A 14,788-nucleotide genomic window follows, 5' to 3' on the forward strand; every position below is an offset into this window, starting at 1 on the left:
AAACTTCTTCCTTCTTATATATAGCTAACACAAATTTATCCTTAGTCGTCCATGGTCCACCCATGCATGGACATCATCAAAAACTACTTTTTTTTCATTAAGACCTATATGAAACTCATCTTTTGAACCCTAGTTTGAGAATCACAAGAGTAATATAATGCAATTCAAGTTCGTAGCCTTAACCTTTTTGGTGTTTTGGTCACGCTGGAGCTTTGAGGGTGCAGTAGGAGACCCTCAACTCTTTTTACTAGTATCAGAGTGCAGTGGATTCGGGGTACCCAACTTGTCCAACTTCTACCAAAATCTAAACGCAAGTTTTGCAGACCTGAGAGCACAGGTGAGCAACAATAGCAAGCACTTTGCCACGGCTCAATCAGTCACCGGAACAAGCCCCGTCTATGCTATGTTTCAATGCGTCAACTACCTCTCCATCACTGATTGCGCCACCTGCTTAGCTGCCGCCGCCGCCGAAATCCGCAACTGCTATACTGGAACCAACAACGGTGCCCGTGTCGTTTATGACGGCTGCTTCCTCAGGTACACATCCATCTAATTAATGTTTGTTAAATAACCCATCATTGGAAAAAGAGTTTTCACAACAGATTTTAACACATTCAAAAAGACGATTTTGAATTGTCTTAGTCAATGTCGTGGAAAGTTAAAATTTTTCAGGATGAATCTTTAAAAATTATTTTAGAAAAATTATCATTTTAAGAAAATTTTTATGTTATTTAGAAAAGTGATATTCTAAGATGGTTTTCACCCAAAACTGTTTTAGACTTTTTTTTTTAAAATTAAAAAAATTGAAAATTCTAGGATGATTATCCCAAAAATCATAATTTTTCAAAAAACCATTTTAAAATGTCTTTTTAAAAAAAAAAATGAACTAAAGATTTTAAGACAATTTTTCCTTAAATTGTCTTAAAATATAAATATTTTAAGACATTTTTTTAAATAACCATCTTAGAATGTTTTTTTTTTTAATTTTTGTTATCATATACACAAACTCTAAATAAAAAAATGAGATTTAGTTAGATAACGTTCTCAAGCAGAAATAGTTATTCATAATTTTCATAAATAATTAAAAAATATATGAGATACCATGCCATATAATGTTCACAAGCATAAATAGTTCTTCATAATTTTCACAATATGATTCAATACCAAATTTACATACTTTTTCTATCAGATGCTAAAATTAAACTTGAGGTTAGAATCCTATAGGTGTTAACGCATTTGTAGTGTACTGTATCTATTCACCATTAAGTTATAAAGTAACAGAAATTTTGGATCCACTTTTCCAGGAAAAGGTGAAGGAAGCAAATAATTAGAAGAATGAAAACTAACAACACATATATCATTAGATACTTCTTATTCTAAATTTAACATTTACATTCATTTTAGTATTCAGTAAGACACTACCGAAAAAAATTATCTGAAGTTATTTTTTTTTGGCTAAATGATTAACGTTACAATGAATATATTCATAACAACAAAAGAAAGAAAAAAAATCTCCAGGAGGCCATTCCCAAACTCCAAGCATGTTGCAAACCGAATAATGGGAGTGTTAAACTGCACAAAGATGGGGATAATACAACAACAATGACTTAATTACAAAATGTTGGATTTCAAAGTATTAACAAAGAATGAACAACTGGCCCTATTATTTAGGTGAAACAAGTGAAATTAAAAATAAATAAATTGATCTTCAACTTCATCTAATTTGAACATTTAACCTGTTGATTTAAAATTCATTGACAAAGTACTAACTAGATTTAAATTTAAATTCATGCTTTGGCATTTGTCTGTACCAAGCTAGGAATACCGTTTTGGGCTATGTAAGGATAATGAGCTTTTGTGTCAATGCCACCATTGTCTATAGCATAACCAAATGCATTGAAGTAAAAGCCTCCAGCACAACCATTAATTGCTAGCAGGGTCACAATCCACGACTTGTTGTGCAGATAGGGAAACAAGATTCCTAGACCTAGTAACTATTTTGTTTATTCCTTCGATGGCCACTGAAAGCGCATTGGCTTTCTAATAAAATAACATGTTAAATCAGTCCAACAAAAACATATATTTGGTTAATGTGGTAAAATGAAACTATTTTTCTGGTCGCATCTTATTGAAAAAGTAAGCAATTTTTTTTTTTATGAAACTCAATGACTTTGCTTTTAGCTGTTTCACAAAATATTTATTGTGTTTGGATTAATACATTTTGAGAATAAAAAAATTATATATTTTTTTGAAAAATGATTTTTAATTCTAAGAGTTAGAACATCATATCATATGTAGCCGGCTACAGTGAATAACACAACTCATTTTGTCACTTAATTGAAAATAAAAGGAATATTTTTTAACAGAAATTTAAGACATCAAAAAGTTATTTCTTTAATTTTATAGCATATTGTTGAGATGCACCTATATGAAAAAATATATATACATGTAATCATATATAATATCACATACAGTATAATATCACATGTGGGGTTAACAACAACCACAATTTTTTTTTAACCATCATATTAATTTTTTTTTCAAGTTTTCGCAAAAACTTACTACACTATCATGTTTAATATTTTAAAAAAAATAAATAAATGCATGATTTTAATAAATTATAACAAATTTAACAATAATAACATTTCATTAAATAGGTCGGTCCGTTAAATTTAAAAAGCTTTTTGGATCATCTAAAGCTAGATCTTTTTAATTAAATAAATTTAAATAAAAATCTTGATTTAATTATACTAAATTTTACACCCTAGTGAGTGTTGTGTGCTCTATTTTTAGTCTTAAACTATAAATATGCTATATGCATGGAGTGAAATGAAGAATCTCACCTTTTGAGCCGTGAGATGAAGAAATGACTACTGGAGTGACTCCAAAATTTTGTGTACCACAACCTGGCTATGTCTTCAAGTACCAGAACCTCTGCAGTATTGGCATCATGCAAAATGTAGATATATTATGCTTTACAAAGTCATGCAGAAAATGATGATTGGAAAATCACAGCTTCATATATTAGGATAATAAGCCACAATGAATAGGATAATGATGCAAAGAAATAAAAATGAATCCAAAAACATTAGATCATGTTTTTGAGAGTAATGAATCTCACGTCAGGTCACTTAAGCGGTAAACTAATCTCTCCGCTTCGAAACTGTAAGCGGAGAAATAAAAATGAATCCAAAAAGAAATAGTTTTAGCTAGTCACCCATGTGTAACCAAACTGTTTCAAAAATGAATCCAAACAGCCATAGAAATTGAAGCAGGTTCTTGGAATATTACAATCAAATAAAAATCGGCATAATTTCAGAACATTCAACTAACCTTCTCCTGAACTTCCCACATCATTCCATTCTAAATTTCATTATAACGAAAGGAGTCAGAGAGAAAACAGAAACCAAAAAAAAAAAAAAAAGCAAAGAATGTCACAAAGCAAAATTCCTTCATAAATAATATTTTATACACCACACCACACCTAAATATGTAAAGCAGAGAATTAGCCTAGCTCAAAATTATCACTCATTTTACTCGAATCATAGGCAATACTATTCAAAACAATATAACCAATAAAAACCAGCAACTCACAATCACTGACTAAAGGCTTCCCATAACTATTGAAAATCAAAGCATTTTGCGTTAATCAAATCAAACAACATCAGCAAAAATCAATAACCTAGCTATAATTAACGAAAAGAAATAAAATAATAAAATAATTAGATACGCGTGAAACACACGCTTGTCCACAATCAATAATTGAATTGAGAAGAAAAAAAGCCAGATCCAAACATCAATAAAAGTTCAATACTCTACAATCAAAAAATCAGAAGCGCAATCTAAGCAGATCTAAATAAAATAGTAAAGTCAAAACCATTGGCAATAGATCGACAAGGAAAAGCTGCAATAGGAAAAAAAAGAAGAAAAGATTAGTTTACCTCTAAGGAGGTACTGTAAGCCGCAAACATTAGTTTTGAGAGCAATATCCAAATCGAAACTGTAAATTCCCACTTCGAAGAACACAAGCTTGTTCCTCTCTGCCTCCACTGAACCCCAGTGATATCCTCCTTCGATAACGACATCCCCGCCTCCGCTGGGACATTATGGTCCTTCACCACCACCTTTGGTGGCTTCGTAGGCTGTCTTCACCGCCGCCGGAGATACAGCAACGGCAGCAGCAACAACAACGCCAAGCCAAGAACGGACCCCACAATGATTGCGACAATGGGGCCAGTGGAGAAAAGTTTCATTTTTGGTCTCAGTCTCGGTCTTGTGGCGAGTGTTTTGAGAAGATGTGCTGTTGATTTGGAGCTCTTTGGAGAGAGCGGTGGCGAGAGGTTGCTGGAACTTATCGAGCTTGTCGATGAGGTCGAGGACGGAGGGTTTGGAGCGAAGAACCTCTTCCTGCTCCTTGTTCAAGGGCTTGCCCTGGGTGACGGTGCTCCTCTTCCATGACGAGGATGCAATTCAGCTTCTTCCTTGGGTGATAGGGTTTGTGTTGGCTCGGAAGTGAGAACGATTGAATAATGTGTAAGGGCGTTGTTGAGAGAGAGGCATGCCTTATGAAAAAGTGAAATGCATCTTCTAAGATGGTTCTTGAAGAAACCGGCCTAGTAATGCGTTTTGCATCTTCCAAGACGGTTCTTGAAGAAATCGGCCTAGTAATGCAATACGGCTTTAAGAAAATCATCTCTAAAAAATTATAATTATTTATAAAAATGTCACCACCTTTTTTTTAAGACCGTTTTTGTATAACTGTCGTGAATCTGCCATAGTCCAAAATGTTTTTTTAGTAGTGCATTCTTATGGCTCCTAATTCAAATATGATTATTTGACACTCATATGGTGTGTATACACTATGATATGGCTAAAATGAGTAAGACTAGCTGCATCACTGGTCCTATAAAATGTAGGATGGAGTTTTAAACATGTAAAAACAAAAAGCAGTACACCAAAGAGTGTGTAGATCAAATGTAATTGCTTATTTCAACTTAACTTGATAGGATGGGCCTTTCTAGGTCGAAATAGATGGTTTTTAACATTAAATAACTTTGATTTTAATTAATATTAGATTTATTTAATATTTCTTAAAATATTAGATGATAACAAATCCATGAATGTCATTCACTAGAGTCATTATACATTATAAAGTTTGCAGTCTATCGAGGTATTAATAATGAAATATCAAGTTTATGTTTTTCTTCTTTATATAACTTTTAGTATATTCTTAGGAGTAGAAATAGCTTTGTAACATAACTAGCTAGTGGTGTTGAGTTCAAGTTTAAGATATACAAATGTCTTAAATATAAAAAAAAAATTGTCACTTATAATAATTTTACCTCAAACATAGATTATTTCTCTTTATAAATGTTACCTTCTTCCAGTAAAAAATACATGTTGTTTATAAAAAAAAAAAAACCAAAACTTAGACTTCTCTATATATATTGTTCTCGTTTTAAGCATAGATAGACATTTCTCTTAATTTTTCTTGTTTTCTTTTTTTTTTCTCCTTTTTATTGTCCAAATAAGTTAAAGGTTAAATTTAACATAAATTATCAACAAGCTAGGTGTTTATAGATTATTGAGGCCGTGTGAATTATGGATTTTAGATGTTTTCGTCACAAGAACATGTGGGTTGGCAGTTCATGAAACTAAGTTAGAATTGACTTTGATGTTATTGCTTTCAAATGTATTTTACTGTTGAGGTACGAGACCAGTGACTTCTTCGATCGAAGAGAACATCTTAGAAGCCACATGCACACTTTGTGGAAATCAGACTGCAGATGACAACACTGCTTTTTGTTTACATGAACACAAATAACCAATAAGATGTTTATATATAGATGATTGAGAATGTGGATTAGTTTTTCTTATGTCTTCATCACAAGTTTATTATTTGATACTTTCAAACGTGTTGTTAAGGTATGAGAGCGATGACTTCTTTCGCGAGACCACTCTTGCTGGCAACAGTATGAGTTGTGGAAATCAGACAGCAGTTGAAGCCACTGCTTTTAGTACATCTACACAACAATTGCTAATGAACCTCCAAATTGCAACACCGAAAATTACTGGTTTCTTTGCAGCTACCAAGACACAAGTGATTGGCGGTGCAATCTATGCCATTGCACAATGTGCTGAAACTTTCACACGAGACACTTGTTTGAATTGTTTGTCAATTGAACAGAGCGACATACAAGGTTGTCTTCCCAATACAAATGGTAGGGCATTTGATCCTCCTGGCTGCTTTATGAGATACTCGGACACACCCTTCTTTGCTGATAACCAAACCATTGATATCAGTCCCTTCTTAAAACAAGGTACAAATGCCATAACTCCATTTAATAGATGTTGACTTGAATGAACAAAAATGGGTTAGTGGTGTGCCATCTCTTATTGTATAATGAGAAAGGCTAGTAGCACATATCTAATTCACTTTTTAATTTTGGAAGAAATATATCAAAATCACTTTAAATTTTTTTGAGACGTACTGAATTAATGTAGCTCAGTCATGATTTTGATATTTCTAACAAATTTTAATCAATAGCAGAGAATGCATTAGAAAGAGTCTGTTAGAAAAACTTGTTTCTAGTACTTTTCGGGCCAACATCTTGAACGGACACATCATTTGGAATATTTGAGGTCAACTTCTTTTCTGTCTTGCAGGACGAGGAGGTTCAATGAGGAAGTGGGTCGTTATTGGTGGTAGTGTTGCAGGTGCACTCCTTGCTGGGATCCTTCTTATATTATTACCCTGGCATAAAAGATTCCAAAGTCCCACGAGAGTTCCTAGAGGTATATAATAAGACCATTTGGATTTTGGAAAGTCTTTATGTGATGCTTTGCATCCGACTATTACCAAAGTATCATGTCTAAAAATATCATTGTTCTCCTAAACATAGATGAATTCATTTCTTTATTTATATTTATATATAAAGTAAAATCAAACTTATATTTCACTTAGCAGGTATCATATTGGGAGCAACTGAGTTGAAAGATGCAACCAAGTACAGGTACAGTGACTTGAAAGCTGCAACAAAAAATTTTAGTGAGAAAAATAAACTAGGAGAAGGAGGCTTTGGAACTGTATACAAGGTAAACTTGAGTTGTTCCTCCTCACATTTCAATCCTGCTTAAGAAGGAAATACTACTTATAAGCTAAACATCTAATGATAAAGATAAATCACTTTCAAGAAGAATTTTTTATTTCTAATGCTATTGAATAGGGGACGATGAAAAACGGGAAAGTTGTTGCTGTAAAAAAGTTACTTTCAGGAAAAGGCAACAACATAGACGACAATTTTGAAAGTGAAGTAACGCTCATCAGTAATGTTCATCACAAAAATTTGGTTCGGCTACTTGGTTATTGCAGCAAAGGCCAAGACAGAATTCTTGTTTATGAGTACATGGCAAACAACAGCCTTGACAAATTCTTATCTGGTAAAATGTTAATTTGCAATAGAAGCAACTTGTGTAAGTTTTCTTTTCTTTACCTCTAAAGTGTTGAACATATAAACATGGGAATCAGATAAAAGAAAAGGTTCACTCAACTGGAGACAACGCTATGATATAATTTTGGGCACAGCACGGGGATTGGCTTATCTACATGAGGATTTTCATATTCCTATCATACATAGAGATATTAAGAGTGGCAATATCCTCTTGGACGAAGAATTTCAACCCAAAATTTCTGATTTTGGATTGGTGAAACTCCTACCAGGGGACCAATCTCATCTTAGCACAAGATTTGCTGGGACATTGTAAGTTAAAATAAATTACCAATGCTTCACCTTGAAAATTTTAAAAAGTAAAATATACTGGCCCCACATGCAGAATAGTCTAATAATTTCTTAACTTTATATGTGACATAAATGTTATGCACTTGTCAGGGGATACACAGCACCTGAATATGCACTCCAAGGTCAATTATCAGAAAAGGCTGATACATACAGCTATGGAATTGTAGTATTAGAAATCATAAGTGGTCAAAAGAGTACTGATGTCGAAGTTGATGATGATGGTTATGAAGAATATCTTCTTCGACGAGTAAGGAATTTCCCATTAATATATACTGAAAATTGGTTGTTTTGTTATAATATTTTACTATATGACTCATGGTTTTGTTTACAACAGGCATGGAAGTTGTATGAGAAAGGCATGCACTTGGAGTTAGTGGACAAAAGCTTAGACCCAAATAACTATGACGCGGAAGAGGTTAAGAAAGTTATAGACATTGCTTTGTTGTGTACTCAAGCATCGGCAACAATGAGGCCAGCCATGTCTGAAGTAGTAGTCCAACTCAGTAGCAATGACTTACTTGAGCATCTGAGACCTTTGATGCCTATATATCTTTATTGAGATGAAATTAAGGCCCCAAAAAGAAATTTGTGCTTCTATTGGTTCCTCTATGACTAATGATACTGCCTCCAATTATATAGCACTTGCTCGATGATTTAGTATATGATGTAAAAAAAAATTTGTTCAGTTCATTATTAAAGGTGGTTATTATAGTTATTTGGAAATCTTATTTTAAAGAGAAAATTTTTGTACATTGCCATTCATTCCTAAGGTTTTGTTGATTAGTGTATATATAGAGTACTCTTAATATCTCTATAAGTACAATACCTACTGTTAAAGCCTATAAATACAAGTTAATGGTTTATGCCTACAATTTTTCAAAGGTAAGCATAAATTAAGGATTTTTACCTACGGCTGGAGGTTATAGGTATAATTAAGTTAAAGTTTTTACCTATAGTTGGAATTTGTAGATATAAGTTGACTTTTACCTACCCACATTGTGAATTGTAGGAATTGCATATAGTGACAATCAAATATAATTGTAGATGAAAGTAAATCCATAGGTAAAATCTATACTTATAGATTATAATCTGTCATTGTATGTCCCTCAAAGTTGACGACCAAAATATTCATAGGTCAATGTCTTTAATACATTCACCTACATATTTTTAACATCTAGTGATGGGTTTTGTCCGTAGACATAGATCATTTTTCTTATTGTGAGTGCTTGAGTAGGAAGGAAACAAGGAGGAAATTGAGACTACGGAAGACTTATTTTATTCAACAATAAAACAAGTGCTAATAGAAGGACAAATTAACAAGTGAACAACTAATTTACAAATTTCTTTTAAAAAAAAAACAATTTACAGATGGTGCCTACAGAAGATAAAATAGCTTTATGTCCAATTAATCAACACGACTTTTATTTCCTAAAAGTTAGCATAAAAATCTGATCTACCGTGGTTTGTTAAGACAAGACTTGTAGCCTAACTTGTTTGAAAATTGCAAAATGTAAAACCATTTTAAAAAAAGCTGAAAAAGTTGAGGTGTACCAATAAGGTGTTTCCATGGTTGTCGTCCATCCCCTTTATCCTTGGGGTTTTCTTGGCTCTTCCCCTTTGTCTGCCAAGCTAATATCAACCTCCCCACCCTCTTCTTTGAAATCTTTTGCGCAGATCATCTCTAAACTCCTAGTTATTCCTCTTCACCTCCTTCCAAAGCCTTGCTTCAAAGGTGATGTGCTAGCTATCAAAATCTCAGAAATAAGATACTAGTTTCCATGGCAGGTATTGCAGATTGTAGCAATGTGTTTCATGGTAGGCTTTTTCTTTCAAAGTGCTCCTCACCCATCAAGATTGCATATCTTCGGTCAAAGCTCTTGGAAATCGATTGGGTCATGGTCTAGGGTCCCTCTTGGAAAGGGATATTATGAGCTTGTCTTCTCCTCTGCCGAAGACCTCAACATTATCAAATTGATGTATTACATTGGCCTTCACATAGGCTTTTTGCGCTTGCTAGCATGGACTCCAGATTTCAACCCGAATCTCATCAAGCAGACCCATGCTCAATGTTGGGTTAGATTCCATGGGTTGCTGATGTGTCATTATTTTCTCCTATTTCTTAACCCTTTTTGTCACAATTTTAATTACTGATTAGTCTTAATTGTCAAATTAATTATGCAGTTTTATCATTTGGGACTACTTGACTAATTTTGTGTTTTTAATTTAATTTCAGGAGAATTATAAGCAATTGGGCTTGGACTTGAAGAGAGCAGACAATTTTATTTTATCAAATCTTATCTTATCCAGATTTTATTTCATCTAGATTTTATTTTGTCCAGATTTTATTTCATCCAATCTTATCTTATCTTGTCTAGATTTTCTTTTATTTCATTTATGGGCTTGGACTTAAAACATATTTGTAAGCTTTGGGGCTGAGGACTTATATAACAGCACCAGGGTTTTAGTTTAGAGAGTTTTGGGGAGAGGAGAATAATTTTAAGGTTTTGCAATTCCAGTTTTTATTGTTCACGCACACTATTCACGTTGCAATAAAATTCTTTTTTTTGCAATTTCATTTTCTGCTGATTAATGGAAGGCTAAGTCTCTAGCGTTATTTTCTCTTGAGGATCAAGCACAACTCTCTTTGAGGTTTTGTTATCATTATTGAATTCTGATCAATTTTTCCTCTTCACCAATTGCTCTGTAATTGTTGCTATTAATCCATGCATGCTTAGTGCTTGATTAATTGTCTCTGCGCTTAATTTACGTTCATGCTTAATGATAAGTTTCGTTCATCATTAATTGGTGTATGTGTTGCTTAATCACATAATGATAGCCTTATGTTAATTTTTGCTTAATAAGTTAATTTAGGGTTGGATTAAGTGGTTGAACTGATTAGGGATAAATCCTCGTAACCTAGGATAAGAGACTTGCTTGTGAATCAAGGGGAAACAACATGTTTTAATTCTGTTATTTCTTTAATTCAAATTTGCTTGCAGTTTAATTTACACAAACAAACAAACTCCCCAATTCGTTACTGTTTTATTACTATCTGTTATGAACGTTTGGTTGACCATTGCTCGTTGGGAGACGACCTAGGATCACTTCCTAGATACTGCATTTTTAATGTTTATTTGATTTGGGTACGGTCTCGATCAAATTTGGCGCCATTGCCGAGGAGCAGTGGGCCAAAGGTTCATAATAGTGTTTAGTTGTTTTGTGTGTAGCTCTGTCGTTTAGGTTGTGAGTGTGAGTTGTTTTATTTTGTGTAGCATTCTGTTTTGCATTTCATTCGTGTCCCCTGTTTAGCGACTGTTTTAGCAACTGTTTCAGTTTATGTTTTGCTGTGAACAGTGATTAACGACTGGGAACTAGCGACTGATTTTGCAATTTAATTAGCAATTTTTGTTTTGATAGTTAGAGTTGTTATTTTGGCTGATTTTTTGTGTGATAGTTTCTTTTGATCCATATTTTGTGGGAAAAATATCAAGAGGACTTGGTGTGGCAGTATTTGAGAGAGACAAAAAATTTGGGAACTTGTTTTTAGCAAAACTTAAAACGGCCATAACTTTTGCTCCGGGTATCAGAATGACTATTATTATATATGCATTTGGGGTAGAAAACAATTTCCCATATTATGGCAACCTGCTTTAGCCAATTGGGGTCTCCCAAACTCAAAAAATCAACTGTTTACTAACTTTGCTTAGGTAGTTTTTATAGTTAGCCTTTGAATTTATATTTGAAATTTTTTGTGCTATCTTTTCATGGTTTTAAGGTGTTGCTCACAAAATTTCAGCTCATTTGGATATCATTTGACTATAGTTGTAGTTTTAACCCTCCCTTAGTACTTATTTGAGAGATACATGATTTGCTGCACATAGTGCATGACTAGGGGCAATCTAGGTGATTTATAACTCTTTGATCCTAAAATAGATAGAACCTTTCATAGATTAGTTAGGCATAGTGTGCATCCTGATCATTCTATGCATTTTGAGCATTTTGAGTATTTTGTTGCTGGTGATTCTAAATATTCTGATTTTGAGCATTCGACTACTAATTTTCATACTGAGAACATGGCTCAACCTCCACCTCGTGAGAGGACTCTTAGGGAGATGGCTGCACCTGATTTCACTTATGAAAGCTTGTGCATTCAATATCCTGATGAGGGTGTTCCATATGTTCTCAAGACTAGACTAATACATTTGCTGCCCAAGTTTCATGGTCTTGCAGGTGAAGATCCTCATAAGCATCTTAAGGAGTTCCATATTGTCTGTTCCACCATGAAGCCCCCTGATGTCCAGGAAGATCATATCTTTCGAAAGGCTTTTCCTCATTCTTTGGAGGGAATGGCAAAAGATTGGCTGTACTATCTTGCTTCCAGATCCATCTCCAGCTGGGATGACCTTAAGAGAGTGTTCTTGGAGAAATTCTTCCCTGCATCTAGGACCACTGCCATCAGAAAAGACATTTCAGGCATTAGGCAACTTAGTGGAGAGAGCTTGTATGAGTACTGGGAAAGATTCAAGAAATTGTGTACAAGCTGTCCTCACTACCAGATTTCTGAGCAACTCCTTCTGCAATATTTCTATGAGGGACTTAGCAACATGGAGAGAAGTATGAATGATGCTGCCAGTGGTGGAGCTCTTGGTGATATGACTCCTGCTGAGGCTAGGAATTTGATTGAGAAGATGGCTTCCAACTCCCAACAATTCAGTGCAAGAAATGATGCTATTGTCCTTAGAGGAGTCTATGAGGTGGCCACAGATTCATCTTCATCTGCTGAAAATGAAAAGCTTGAGGGAAAACTTGATGCCTTGGTCAACCTAGTGACTCAGCTTGCCATGAATAAGAAATCTGCATCTGCACCTATTGCAAGAGTCTGTGGCCTATGTTCTTCTGTAGATCACCATATAGATCTCTATCCTTCTTTGCAGCAATCTGGAGTCAATGAGCAACCTAAAGCTTATGCTGCAAACATTTATAATAGAGCCCCTCAGCAGCAAAACCAACAACAACAAAATAATTATGATCTTTCAAGCAACAAATACAATTTAGGTTGGAGGAATCATCCAAATTTGAGATGGACAAGTCCTCCACATCAACAACAGCCTGTCCCTCCTTTCCAAAATGCTGCTGGTCCAAGCAAGCCATATGTTCCTCCTTCAATGCAACAACAATAGCAGCAACAACAAAGACAACAAGCAACTAAGGCCCCTCCTCAACCTTCCTTAGAAGAGTTAGTGAGGCAAATGACCATCCAGAATATGCAATTTCAGCAAGAGACAAAAGCCTCCATTCAGAGTCTGACAAATTAGATGGGGCAGATGGCTACTCAGTTGAACCAAGCTCAGTCCCAAAATTTTGACAAATTGCCTTCACAAACTGTGCAGAATCCGAAAAATGTGAGTGCCATTACCTTAAGGTCTGGTTAGCAAATTCAAGTGCCTCCACCAATAGCAGCACCTGCACCTGAACCTGTCAAGCTTCATTCTGCACCTGAAAAAGAGGATGAGATAGTTGCACAAAAGAAAAAGCTTCCTGATCATGAGGGAGCTAACAAAAATTTTCATGCAGGTGGACCTTCTTCTAGTAGTTATGAGTTGCAACAGCCTCTTATCCTTCTTCCATTTCCACCTAGAGCAATTCCAAACAAAAAAATGGAAGAAGTGGAAAAGGAGATCTTGGAGACCTTTAGGAAAATAGAGGTGAACATACCTCTGCTAGATGCCATCAAGCAGATTCCAAGATATGCCAAGTTTCTAAAGGAGCTGTGCACCCACAAAAGGAAGCTCAAAGGAAATGAAAGGATTAGCATGACCAAAAATGTGTCAGCATTGATAGGTAAATCTGTTCCTCACATTCCTGAGAAATGTAAGGACCCAAGTACTTTCTGTATACCTTGCATTATTGGGAACAATAAATTTGAGAATGCCATGCTAGATCTAGGAGCATCAGTTAGTGTCATGCCTCTTTCCATTTTCAATTCTTTATCTCTTGGACCTTTGCAATCTACAGATGTGGTGATTCATTTGGCAAATAGAAGTGTTGCTTACCCCGCAGGTTTCATAGAGGATGTGCTGGTTCGGGTTGGTGAACTTATTTTTCCTGTTGATTTTTATGTTCTTAATATGGAAGAGGGATTTTTCATGGCTCAGTTCCAATTATTTTAGGTAGGCCATTTATGAAAATAGCCTGAACCAAGATAGATGTTTATGCTGGCACATTGTCTATGGAATTTGGTGATATTGTTGTTCATTTTAACATTCTTGATGCCATGAAACATCCATCTGAGGATCATTCTATTTTTCGTGCTAAGATAATTGATCAGATTGTTGATGATTATATGTTTGATTTTGTTTCTGTTCTTCATGGTAGGAAACATCCATTTTTATCTGATCTACATACTTGTCATTCCTTATGCATTGAATCTGAATCTGAGTTTGAATTTGATCCTGTATCTGATTTTTATGCTGATAGAGAATTTGAATTTGAGTCTAGTTCTGATTTTCTGGGTGTTGTACCTCTTGATGTTGATTTTTTAGAGTCAGAATGCACTAACCATGTTGCAAGAAGTACATACACTTCTGACTTGCTTTATGAGGTATAGGCTGAGGAACCTTCTTCTTCTCCTACCCCGGTTCCTCCCACTGTTCAGCCACCACCCACACCAGAGTTGAAGCCCTTGCCAGCAACCCTCAAGTATACTTACTTGGAGGACAAAGAAAAATTTCCATTGATCATATCTGCCTCCCTTGCTGCTGAGCAAGAGGAGAAGTTGTTGCTAGTGCTCAAGAAGCACAAGAAAGCCATTGGATGGACTTTAACAGACATTCCTGGTATTAGCCCATCTATCTGCATGCATAGGATACTTTTAGAGGATGGAGCTAAGCCAGTGAGGCAGCCACAACGGTGACTCAACCCCGTCATTTTAGATGTGGTGAAAAAGGAAGTGACCAAGCTCTTACAAGTTGGAATCATCTACCTTATTT

The 14,788-nt window shown here is 34.9% G+C and overlaps 1 protein-coding gene and 1 non-coding gene across 2 annotated transcripts; one reads left to right on the plus strand and one right to left on the minus strand.

Annotated features, from left to right (window-relative positions):
- Window positions 1-157: 157 nt before the first annotated feature.
- On the plus strand, window positions 158-8,492 carry CRK33 (cysteine-rich receptor-like protein kinase). Its single transcript, XM_041006854.1, is given in 9 exon segments — window positions 158-537; window positions 5,926-6,320; window positions 6,673-6,795; window positions 6,968-7,095; window positions 7,227-7,447; window positions 7,536-7,760; window positions 7,890-8,046; window positions 8,134-8,343; window positions 8,345-8,492. Coding segments are annotated over 9 exon segments (1,947 nt in total). The 3' UTR covers window positions 8,453-8,492.
- Window positions 8,493-12,250: 3,758 nt separating this feature from the next.
- LOC112998467 (small nucleolar RNA R71) lies at window positions 12,251-12,357 on the minus strand. The gene has a single exon (XR_003263569.1). It is a non-coding gene; the product is annotated as a small nucleolar RNA R71 (small nucleolar RNA).
- Between the last annotated feature and the right edge of the window lie 2,431 nt (window positions 12,358-14,788).

Source organism: Glycine max, chromosome 11 (assembly GCF_000004515.6).
Source record: "Glycine max cultivar Williams 82 chromosome 11, Glycine_max_v4.0, whole genome shotgun sequence".
Lineage (NCBI taxonomy): Eukaryota > Viridiplantae > Streptophyta > Magnoliopsida > Fabales > Fabaceae > Glycine > Glycine max.